The sequence below is a fragment of the Dysidea avara genome, chromosome 4 (assembly GCF_963678975.1).
Source record: "Dysidea avara chromosome 4, odDysAvar1.4, whole genome shotgun sequence".
Taxonomy (NCBI): Eukaryota; Metazoa; Porifera; class Demospongiae; order Dictyoceratida; family Dysideidae; genus Dysidea; species Dysidea avara.
Genome location: NC_089275.1, coordinates 47024791 through 47038038, shown reverse-complemented (window position 1 = coordinate 47038038; position 13248 = coordinate 47024791). Strand labels below are relative to the sequence as shown.

General features: G+C 39.2%; 1 protein-coding gene across 2 annotated transcripts in view; it reads right to left on the bottom strand.

The window, feature by feature from the left end:
* The window catches only part of LOC136252494 (protein NLRC3-like), a 70386-nt gene that overhangs the window by 28677 nt on the left and 28461 nt on the right, over positions 1–13248 (bottom strand). For both annotated transcript variants that reach the window (XM_066044931.1, XM_066044932.1), the window contains exon 4: positions 6031–6717. In XM_066044931.1, coding sequence (XP_065901003.1) covers positions 6031–6717 — 687 coding nt within the window. The remainder of the gene's footprint in view (positions 1–6030; positions 6718–13248) is intronic.

The window sequence follows — 13248 nt, the reverse complement described above, 5'->3', positions numbered from 1 at the left end:
ATCAGCATCTTGAACACTTAAATGACTTATAAAGCAAATAAGCATTATTATGGAATAATAGGTTAGAAATGAGAATAAAGTAAGAATAATATGAGAAATTTTTGGGATATTCTGGAAGGAACAATAAGTAAAATTTTGAGCACAATAGACTCAAGCATAGCACTATATCTAAAAATTCATGTCATGAGGAGTACTATATCAAGACACACGGTAGTGTGCCGTGTGGCCCAAGAAGCCGGCGTACCACACCGTGAGTATATTTACAGGAAGAAAGTAAACGCAATTTTCACACCTTTGTAGCTCCGTGATTCCTTATCCAATTGAAACTAAAGTTGCTACAGAAGTGCCGGCTAGGTAGGGGAGTCCACATTCCAAATTTGAAGAAAATCGCTCCATCCATTTCCGAGATACGAGCGGCCAAAGTTTGGGTTTCTTTTCTTCGTTTTTTTCTTCTTCTTTTCGCACACTTTGCAAAATCTGCCATAAAACACGAATTCGTGCTCCAATCGGGCTGAAGTTTGGCACACTTAAAGGGCTCATTAAGGCGAATCTCAGTACCAAGTTTGGTAAGAATCCGATAAACGATCACGGAGTTATGACCTATTATTTTCGTAAAATAAGGTCGAAGGTCTGTCACGTCCACAGGGTAAACCGCTTGAAGGAATGAGCTGAAAATTGCTATGTATATGGAGTAACTATCGTAGGAGTGCCTTTTTGTGGTTTGAAAGGAATCCAGTTAAAGGCCATCGAGATATGCCACAAAACCCAACCTGTGTCACAATTACGCGATCGATTTTTATGAATAAAAACTATTAGTTTTGACGCCTACTAGGCAAACCGCTTAGAGCAGTGAGCTGAAAATCGGTGTGTAGCTGGAATAATTATCATAGAAAGTCCATGCAGTAGTACAGAAGAATCGGATTGCAAACCACTGAGTTATGATTCCAAAGCCAACTACGTGTAACATATGCGAGATCGAGATACTCTAATAGAACAGTCACCCTAATAGAGCATTCAGCTAATATATTTACTCCATTATAGAATCTTATTACATTGCAAGTTATTCTGTAGGGAGTTTAGCTGCAAACAGTTAATCTTATAGACAGTTCAGCAAGAAGCAAGTCACCCTATAGAGAGTTCAGCTACAGGTATATCGCTGTAGAGATTCAGAAGAATCAGAACATTACAAGTCACACTGAAGAGAGTTCAGCTATAAACAAGTCATGCACCCTGTGGAGAGTTCGGCTACACTCTCTAGAGAGTTCAGCTACAAACAAGTCACTGTGGAGAGAGTTCAGCTACAAAGAAACTACCCTGTAGAGAGTTCATCTATACAAACAAGTTAACCTATAGAGACCAGCTGCAAACAAGTAACCCTGTAGAGATTTCAGCTACAGACAAGTTACTTTATAGTTTATACAATGTTCAGCTACAAGTAAGTCACTCTGTAGAGAATTCAGTTACATACAAGTCACTCTGTAGAGAATTTTGCTACAAACAAATCACAGTGTAGAGAGTTCAGCAACCAAAAAGCCACCTGTAAAGAGTTCAGCTATACAAACAAGTTACTCTGTAGATAGAACAGCTAGAAACAAGAGAGAGCTCAGTTAGAAGAAGTTGCCCTGTAGAGATCTCAGCTGCAAAGAAACCCTGTAGAGAGATCAACTACAAACAAATCACCCTGCAGAGTGTTCAGCTATAAACAAATCACCCTGTAGAAAGTTCAAGTACATACAAATCACCCTAAGTAGAGTTCAGCTACAAAAAAACAATCACTCTGTAGAAAGTTCAGCTACAAAGAAACCATCCTGTAGAGAGTTCAGCTACAAACAAGTTGCCCTATAGTGAAATCAGTTTGAAACAAGAGATTTCAGCTACAAACAAATCACTCTGTAGGGAATTCAGCTATGAACAGATCACCCTGTAGAGAGCTCAGCTATACAAGTCACCCTGTAGAGAGATCAGCTAGAAGCAAGTCACCTTGTAGAGAGTTCAGTGACAAAGAAACAATCCTGTAGAGAGTTCAGCTACAAAAAAATCAACCTGTAGAGAGATCAGCTATACAAACAAACCACCTTGCAGTGAGTTCAGCTACAAACAATTACCCTGTAGAGAGATCAGCTACAAACAAAGCACCTTGCAGTGAGTTCAGCTACAAACAAATCAACCTGTAGAGATTTCAATTACAAACAAATCACCCACTGTAGAGAGATCAGCTACAACCAAATCACCCTGTAGAGAGATCAGCTACAAACAATCACCCTGTAGAGAGATCAGCTACAAACAAATCACCCTGTAGAGAGTTCAGCTACAAACAAATCAACCTGTAGAGAGATCAGCTATATAGACACTAGACACAATATTATAGGGAATTTGGTTACAAGCAAATCACCCTGTAGAGAGTTCAGCTACAAACACATCACCCTGTAGAGAGATCAGCTACAAACAAATCACCTTGCAGTGAGTTCAGCTACAAACAAATTACCCTGTAGAGAGATCCGCTACAAACAAAACACCTTGTAGAGACTTCAGCTACAAACAAATCAACCTGTAGAGATTTCAGTTACAAACAAATCACCCACTGTAGAGTGAGCAGCTACAACCTAAATCACTCTGTAGAGAGATCAGCTACAAACAAATCACCCTGTAGAGAGTTCAGCTACAAAAAAAATCACCCTGTAGAGAGATCAGCTAGAAACACATCATCCTGTAGAGAGTTCAGCTACAAACAAATTACCCTGTAGAGAGATCAGCTACAAACAAAACACCATGTAGAGACTTCAGCTACAAACAAATCAACCTGTAGAGATTTCAGTTACAAACAAATCACCCACTGTAGAGGGATCAGCTACAACCAAATCACCCTGTAGAGAATTCAGCTCCATAAAATCAACCTGTAAAGAGATCAGCTACAAACAAATCACCTTGCAGTGAGTTCAGCTACAAACAAATTATCCTGTAGAGAAATCAGCTACAAACAAATCACCTTGTAGAGAGTTCACTTACAAACAAATCTACCCGTAGAGATATCAGTTACAAACAAATCACCCCTTGTAGAGAGATCAGATCACCCTGTAGAGAGTTCAGCTACAATTAAATCACCCTGTAGAAAGTTCAGGTATAAAAAATCACCCTATAGGTAGTTTTGATACAAACAAATCACCCTGTAGAGCGTTCAGCAAGATAAACGTCACCGTGCAGAGACATCAGGTTACCCTATTGAGAGGTCAGCTAGAAGAAGTCACCTTGTAGAGAGTTCAGCAACAAAGAACCCACTCTGTAGAGAGTTCAACTAGAAACTAGTTATCCTATACAGAGATCAGCTATATGTAGAAACAAGTCATCCAGTAGAGAATTCAGCTACAAACAAATCACCCTGTAGAGATTTCAGCTACAAACAGATCATCATCCTGTAGATAGTTCAGCTATAGACACAAGTCACCCTGTAGTAGGAGAAGTCACCTTGTACAGTGATCAGCTAGAAACAAGTCACCTTGTAGAGACCAGCTACAAAGAAACCATCCTGTAGATACAAACAAATCACCCTGCATAGAGTTCAGCTGCAAATAAATTACCCTTTAGAGAGTTCAGCTACAAACAAATCACTCTGTAGAGTGTTCAGCTAGATAAAAGCCACCCTACAGAGAGATCAGGCCACCCTATAGAGAGATCAGCTAGAAGAAGTGATCTTGTAGAGAGTTCAGCTACAAAGAACCCACTCTGTAGAGAGTTCAGCTAGAAATAAGTTACACTACAGAGAGGTCAGCTAGAAACAAGTCACCCTGTAGAGATTTCAGTTACAAACAGATCATCCTGTAGATAGTTCAGCTAGATACAAGTCACCTTGTAGAGAAATCAGCTACAGGAAGTCATCTTGTCTTGTAGAGAGTCAGCTAGAAACAAGTCACCTTGTAGAGAGTTCAGTAACAAAGAAACTATCCTGTAGAGAGTTCAGATGCAAACAAATCACCCTGTAGCGAGTGCAGCTACAAACAAATCAGCCTGTAGAGAGTTTAGCTACATTTCAAGTCCCTTAGTAGAAAGATCAGCTGTGAACAAGTTATCCAGTAGGGAATAATAGACATGTAATAAATATATTTATATAATTACTGAAACAGTTGAAGTATTAAAAATCTGCTCTGTCTTTTATTCTTCCTGTGGTAAAGAAAAAGGATAGGTTAAAAAACCCTCAAAGCCGGCCTATGGCCAGCTTTGGGGTATATATACAAATACAAAAAGAAGTGATATCTAATCAAAAACAGCCAAGCTGTAAAAAAAGGTGCGGCCCCTAAAAAGGCCATGGTGAAAAAAGATGTGAAATCCAATGTGGCAGCCAAGAAATGGCTGTGATGGTAGGTTAATGGTAAAAATTTTAATAATGACAATTCAGGTGAATTTTGTGCCAAGACCAAGTGGCACCAAATTCACCTGAATTGTCGTTATTAAAATTTTTACCATTAACCTACCATCACAGCCATTTCTTGGCCGCCACCTTGGATTTCACATCTTTTTTCACCATGGCTTTTTTAGGGGCCGCACCTTTTTTTACAGCTTGGCTGTTTTTGATTAGATATATATATATATATATATATATATATATACTACAATTAGTAAAGACATTTCTAAAGTAATATGGTGAGTGCAATAACACCATCAACAGGTACATACAGCAGTAATTGTGACCATCTCAGCAAAAATCCATCTGGTTTGCACAAGCATGCGTATTGAAAAAATCAAAATTTAAAAATAATTCATAAAATCACGCATGCTACAAGAGAAAATATGCAAGTTTTTATCAGGCCAGTACTTGAAGAAGGAAGACTCAAATTGATTAAAACTATACACCATCTTATTCACCTGCTCATGGAGAAGTCAAAATTATTTGTTTTGTTTTTGTAGCTTTAATGGTATGGGTGTCACATGCATTTGTTTATGATGCAGTCAGGGCCGCCCAGAGAAATTAAGGGGCCCAGGGCAAAGAGTTAAAGTGGGGCCCTTCACCCAAGCTGTAAGTTGAAGACCAAAAAAAAAAAAGAAAAAAAGAAAAAAAGGTCACAACCTGCTGACAATGACAATAACTACCTATCACCAACCATATCTCCTTATCTATAAGCCTGCTATACTGCTCCTCTGAAGAATACTGTGACTGCTCTATTAGAGTATTTAGATCTGACTGTTCTATTAGAGTATATCGATCTTTTAAACAGGTATTCAGGGGCCCTTCATGGGGCCTCCTGGGGCCCCTTTCAGGCTGGAGCCCGGGGCAAAATGCCCCAGTTGCCCCCCCCCCTGTGGGCGGCCCTGGATGCAGTTAACGTAAACAAGATTGTCATTGTTTCTTCTACCAAACAGCCTTCATACGCCTATGAGCAAGTGACTGCAAGGCTAAAACTATACCTTGGTTGATTTGCTAATCCATGGTGAACATTGTAAGCCAAATTCCAACTTTATAGACTAATCCAAATGGACGTTATGGCTGCGAATGCAAGCACCTGTAGTTTATTTTTTTAGTATAGTCACTGTACAAATCAATTCCCTACTTTCTAGCACTGTAATTTCAAAACTACACACCACAGAAGGCTGAAACTTTGGTGATTTATTCCTTAGACACTGCAGATAATGGTGAGTGAATAAAAATTTATTTTTCAATTATGCGAACAAGTTGGGTTTTTGGTGAGACGGTCACAATTTTTATGTATATTGACAATGTGACTTTGATAAGACACGCGATATTAGAGGTGTACAATTACAAAAGAAGTGGTATCTACCAGTCAAGTTGTAAAAACATTCAGCTGTAAAAAAGGTGTGGCCCTTCTAGGAAAAGTTGTGACATCAAAGGTAGCAGTCAAGAAATGACTGTGATGGTAGGTTAATGACAAAATTTTAATGTGAATTTAGGTGAATAATATTACAGCACAAGTAATATACTGTAGTAATTATATTGAACCTTACTTCTAGGCACTGCAGTACTTAATTGCATACCTGTACACTTTACTTAATCAAAATGCAATAGTACATACATATATGTACCTTGTAGTGGCTTTAGCAAAACATCTAATGTAGTAAATTCAAGTGAGCTAATGTCTAACTCCAGCAGTCTACATTTATTCTTTAGAAAATTATCTTTAGCACGATTCACTAATATTGTTGGGATCAACCATTGAATCTCTATACATCCTATTATAATATTGGCAACCACAGTTGCCGTTTTATTGATACCAAAAATTTCTGCAACATGAGCCTGATGATTTTGAATATCTTTTAAAGTAATATCGTCCAGTGGTTTTTTCCATTTTTCTATGACTATAGTATAGAAATCCATGTCAATTTTAAACTGAGGAATCTTTTGAATAACATCTAGCACCTTTTTACCAGAGATTACAGTTTTATAATATTCAACCAACTCAGTGGCTTGGCTATTTACAGACGATATTTTCTCCATAACTTGGATATTTATCCAGCTCCAATGGGTAGGATGCAGCACCAGGATTTCAATCAATTCTGTCACTGATTTTGCTGCTACCATTTTTCGCTTAAGATCTTCAGGATATCCAATACCCAGCTCAGTGTTAGCATTTGTAAAACAAGCGACACGTATCCTGCTCACAGTGACCTTGCCTTCTAACCAATCAAGTAATTTGCCGCAGACACGAGTAAAAGCAACATCAATTGAGCAGCTTGTGATATCTAAACCTTCAAGAATGTTTTGTTGGGAATCTACATAAATCACACACATGTAATTATGCAATGTACCATATTAGCAGTAATGCTTTATCATGCAGCTAATGTATTTGTGTCATGGTGCAGTTGGTAAACCCAACTGCATGAAGGTATATGTGCACACTCACACTTGACACACATACATGCAGTTGAACACTTCCTGGTGTCCAAGTGTTTATAAACATGTGACAATGAAAAGTAATGATAATTTCAGTAATATGTATATGTAATAGTTATACCACGGGCACTCATGCTTTGCCTGATATATACACACAAACATGAGGGCCACAGGCCCGAGTGCAAGTGCGTATATATCAGGCAAAGCACGAGTGCTCATGGTATAACTAATGTGTGTCACGTGGGTTAATCCCCTACATGTGTGGGAAACTGCTGGCATGCTTCACAAGTGTATTATTGGGATATGTGAATTTCAATTGTGGGCACTTGAAATAACGTAAGAATAACAACAAGGCATTGCTGTGCTAAGAATTCAAACGTACGCGCAACAACATGAGCATACGAAAAGTTCGATTGTGGGTTTATACAGTGAGCAAGGAGACACAAGACATCGAAACATGACTTGATGATGGTTTCACGTTGTTATACTGCCAGGTATTCACTATTATGAATAATGTTATAGCCATGAATAAAATTAGTTGCGCATGAACATCACTTCACCACCAATGGCTCAATCTATTTAGTGTGCAACTTGTAACATCAAGACGGACATGACTATAACACTGAATGGACTGGAAACGGACTCACAAACGGACTGGAAAACTTACCCCAAACATCTGTTATCACAGTTACTCACTCCAAAACAATATCAGACACTGCAGTGACAGTAAATAAACCTCTAAACATCATCCCAAAGCTTACTTAAGCCGATATTAAGCACCGTGCTTAAAACTGCTCTTGAACTTCATTCTTTTTGTGCTGAATTAAAAGTGCATTCTTCATGGCGCGTGACTGTATAATGCTGTAAACAAGCCAAGATACAAGATTTGTTGAAGATATGCTGTTACTGATAGATTTGTGTTCTAGTGATTTTCTAGTATACTAAAACTAGAGCTAAAAGTAGTTTTAGTACACCTTTTTCTTTTTAGTTCTAGGAACTAGAACTAAACTATAATTACATTATAATCTAGTTAAAAAACTGGAACTATACTAGAAAAGTGTTGTTTTTAAGTTTTTGAACAAGAACTAAACTACAATTAATAACTTATAGTACCAATACTAGAACTAAACTAAAACTTTTAGTACTGCAGCAATTGTTGTTTGAGATTAAGCAGGAACCTGATTGGTGAACTGACTATCTGGCACATTAAAGCCTGACTTTGAACTAGGGCTGGGCAATAGTGGATTTTTCAATGTCAGAATGATAGTAAGACACTATTCATGATACACGAAAGCACAACGATAGTGAAAATTCACCTATTTTCTACTTATTACCTTCAAAGAAATATGCAAGTAGGGATGTTACCTGTTTTCACTAAGAGACTAAACAACCTTTTTGGCTAATTTTTGCACCCAAATATTATTTTTAAAAGCATTCTAGCAGTAATATCTGCATATTTTTACATGTTAATTACTGTCCAATAGTAATTTTTCAATAGGCGATACCGATAGCGATACTATCCCAATATTCTGTTATGCTCATACTATCTCCCAGCCCTACTTTGAACTTGTAACCTTTGTAAGAACAAAAGCAACTTTCCATTACTACTGTATCTCAAGTGGCTTGTAACATTTTAGCAACCACCGCTCTGGTGGAAAGAATATTTGTGACTCAGTCTGGGAAAACAGGGCTTATCGCCTATTTAAAAATATTGAGAAACGCCGCTTTTAAATATTTAGTGTGTTGCAGTTTGCCAATAGTTGAAGCTATGTGTACCACCCACACGTTTTACACCAATTCCTTACCTTCCACAGCATCCACTGTGCAAGTAGCCAACAACTAAGTTTCCCGCCATTTTAGATAGTTTTTAAACCGAGGTTGACTGTATCAGGCAAGCTGCAAAATGGGTGGAAGGTGGGGGCCTGGAAGGCGGGTAAGATGGTGTTCAAAAATTGAAAAGGAAGGCGTAGGAATGAATTAGGCCAAGTTTTGGGCCACTGAGATCTCAAAATTGGCTAAAATGAAAGGAAATTCACAACAGAGGTACTTATTCAACACCACAGAGCTGTACAGTCACATGCAGTCATCCCCAGGCTGACCAGGGCTCCATTAAGGCCCCACACCACCCGTACGGATCGCCACTGGGCTTGGGAAAAGCAACCAGCAAAACCAGACCACTGAAGTCTAGCTGATTTTGATTGTGGAATTAGATAGTTTATTCATGTAGCTTTCTGCTGACATGGGCGATAAAACCGGTTTTCTCAGACTGGGTCACATTTTCTTCTGGTGAAGAGGTGACAAAGGGGAAACAAACCATGTGATCATGACAGACAAAACTTAGAGAGATCTTCTTACATAGAAACAAGAAGTATATTAGAATGTTTTTAAAATCTTTGATTAGGTTCTACTTCTCAAAGTGGTATAGGATGATAATTCTAAGACACTTAGTTAATGATCATTTTTTAAAGCAATGAATATGTATGACAAAGTATACATTCAATCTTAGCATCAGTACTGTGCTGTAACTATTACTTACTAAATTACAGGTACTATAATACAAACTAGTATTATTTCAGCCATGGATACTAGAACTAATACAAACTATCATTGTTTCTAACAAGGAATACTAGAACTAATACTAACTAAAATTGTTTTAAACAATGAGGACTTAAAATGGCGAAATTGACAAAGTGCTGTGAATATGGTTGAACTATAATTAACATAGCGTGAATTTATTGTTGCAGTCACCCTTGCCAGCCAATAAAGTACAACATGGCATGACTTTGAAGCCTGTTAAACTGAGAAGCAGCTGCGAAATTAATCTGAACACAACATCTATTAGTAACAGTGTTTCTTCAGCAAGTCTTGAATCTTGCTTGTTTACAGCAGTATACAGTCACTCACCATGAAGAATGAATTTTTAATTTAGCACAAAAAGAATGAAGTTCAAGAGCAGCTTTAAATGCAGTGCTTAATATCGGCTTAAGCAAGCTTCGAGACAATGTTCAGAGGTTTATTTACTGTCACTGCAGCGTCTGATATTGTTTTGGAGTGGGTAACAGTGATAAATAGATATTTGGGGTAACCAGTCCGTTTGCATTTTAGTCACACCCCATCAAGACACAGGACATCAAAACGCAACTTGATAATGATGGTTAAAGGTTGTTATAAGTGCTTCCAGGTATTTACTATAATAATATATAGTTATAAAACGGGAACAAGTGCATTTATACAGGCAGAGTGTAGTGTGAACAGACTATTAGCTTTGCACATGCACACGCACATAATTGTATTAGACACAAGGGAGAATCACGTGATTGTTGATGTTGTGATGACACGTTTATATGTGATTGATCCCGAATTGTACATGGTGTCAGAAGTGGGATCAACAGCACCCTACCAGTAAAAGACTGATGGCTACTATGAATATCGACCCTCCCAAACCGTTCAACTTTAAAGATCCGGATGATTGGCCAAGATGGAAGAAACGCTTCCAACAGTTTTGCGAAGCGTCTGGCCTTTCAACTGGCAGTGAGTCACGCCAAGTCAGTAAGTTACTTTACTGCTTAGGTGAAGAAGCAGATGATGTTCTGACTTCTACAAACATAACCGAAGAGGAGTATGAAAGGTTTGACGATGTATTGGCGAAATTTGACGAGTTTTCTAAGGTCCGACAAAATGTTATTTTTGAACGAGCGAAGTTCAACAAGAGAGCACAGCTGGAAGGTGAAAGTGCTGAACAATATATCACCACATTATATCACCTTGCTGAAACGTGTAACTACCAGAATATGAAGTCAGAAATGATTCGTGATAGACTAGTGGTTGGTATCCGGGATCGACGTCTTTCTCAGCAATTACAAATGGACCCCAACTTGACCCTAGAGCAGGCAAAAACTAGAATACGTCAAAAGGCAGCTGTTAGCCAACAGCAAGAGATTTTAAGGGAGAAACCAGAAGTGCTACCTACAAATGACATAGAGGACATTAGGTACAAATGTAGGAATTCTACTAAGAAACCAGAGAGCAAGTCATCACGTACTGAATCATTTAAAAACTGTACACGTTGTGGAAAGGGTAAGCACTCAAGAGATAGATGTCCTGCTCAAGGTGTAGCTTGTTATAAATGCACCAGACGAGGACATTACGGTAGTATGTGCATGTCAAAGAGAGCAGCTGACACAGTGGAACTACACGATGACCCAACCCGGCCATTAGGAGATGTTGAGGAAGAGGACAATTTCCTTGGTACTGTAACTACTCGACAACAGACACAGTGGCTGACAGAGCTCAGGGTAAATGATTTGCCAGTTACTTTAAAATTGACACAGGGGCGGAAGTCTCAGCAATTAGTGAAGCCACTTTTACTCAGCTACAAAATGTCAAAATAGAGAAGACCACTAGGAGATTGTATGGTCCAGCTATGTCACCTCTGACAGTATTGGGACAATTTACAGCAAGTTTCACTTCCAAGCATGTTTCCTGTAAGCAGAATGTATTTGTGGTAAAAGATCTAAAGCGCAACTTATTGGGGCTGCCTGCTATCACATCGTTGAACCTGGTATCAAGATTAGATTCATTGCAACTCACAGCTAAGGAAATCCAGAGACAATATCCTCAGTTTTTCCATGGTCTTGGCACATTTGGGGAGGAGTATGAAGTGTCACTTGCAAAAGATGCCAGACCATTTGCGCTCCACACAGCCAGGAATGTGCCACTACCTTTACGCAATAAAGTGCAAGCTGAACTTAATAGAATGGAATCACTAGGTGTCATCCCCCCTGTTTGTGACTCCTCTCCTTGGTGTGCTGGCATGGTGGTGGTCACAAAATCTTCAGGACAAGTGCGAATATGTGTGGACCTCAAACACCTAAATGAGAGTGTCCAGAGAGAATTTCACCCCATGCCTAAGGTAGAAGAAACCCTTGCCCAACTCACTGGAGCTCAAGTGTTTTCGAAATTGGATGCCAACAGTGGATTCTGGCAAATATCACTTGCCACAAAGTCAGGTCTGTTGACTACATTCATAACCCCCTTTGGGCGTTATTGTTTCAATGTGTTACCCTTTGGTATTACCAGTGCCCCGGAATTGTTTCAATGTCGCATGAGCTCATTGTTACAGAGATTGCTAGGAGTGGTTTGTATGATGGACGATGTCCTAATATTTGGCAAGGATCAAGGTGAGCATGATGCACGCTTAGAAACTGTGTTGAAGTGTTTGGTTTCTGCAGGAGTAACTATAAACCCAAGCAAATGTGAGTTTTCCAAACCAGAAGTAAAATTCTTGGGACACATTATAAACCACAAGGGTGTCATAGCTGATCCTGCTAAGACAAAAGCGATTCTTCAGATGAGCCCACCCAAGAATGTGTCAGAGATGCGACGTTTCGTTGGTATGACCAACCAATTATCCAAGTTCATTCCCTGCAGTGCTGACCTTATGAAGCCTTTAACTGAGCTACTCAGCTCTAAACGTACATACTTGTGGGGACCAAGTCAGAAAGAAGCTTTTTCCAAGGTTAAAGAGGTATTGACAAACACCCCACTTCTTGCACTGTATGACCCTAGTGCAGATACTAAGGTGTCTGCAGATGCATCTTCTTTTGGTTTAGGGGCAGTTATCCTACAAAGATCAGAAAGTAACTCAGAGTGGCGGGCCGTCTCCTTTGCTTCACGCACCATGACTGAGACAGAAATGCGCTATGTGCAAATTGAAAAGGAAGCACTGGCACTCACATGGGCCTGTGAGAGATTTTCTATGTACCTGTTGGGTAGGTCATTCGTCCTTGAGACAGACCATAAGCCATTGATTTCACTATTTGGGAAAAAAATATAGATGCCTTACCGCCACAGGTTTTACGATTTCGTTTACGCTTAATGCGATATGATTACCAGATAATTCATATTGCAGGGAAAGCTTTACTCACTGCCGACACCCTCTCTAGAGCTCCCCTAAGAAGAGAATTCTCAGAATCCACTGATTTTCAAAAGGCAGTAGAACTGTTTGTTTCTACAGTAATGGAATCTCTTCCAGCAAGTTCTGATCAACTAGAAGGTATACGTCTATCTCAGAGTGAGGACCCTGTTTTGTCCTAGGTAATGCACTTTTGCCAAGAAGGGTGGCCAGCCAAGCACACAGTCAAAGGTATGCTCAAACATCATTGGTGTATACGTAGTGAACTGTCTCGTCATAATCAATGACTGTTACGAGGTAATAGACTTGTGATCCCGATAGGGCTTCAGCATGACATTCTGCGTCGCATTCACCAAGGTCACCAAGGAATTGTAAAATGCCGATTGCGTGCCTCAGAATCAGTTTGGTGGCCAGGGATATCACAACAAATCAGTACTATGATACAGAATTGTAAGGAGTGCAGCCAGAATTTCCAGCATCACAGCGAGCCCATGAT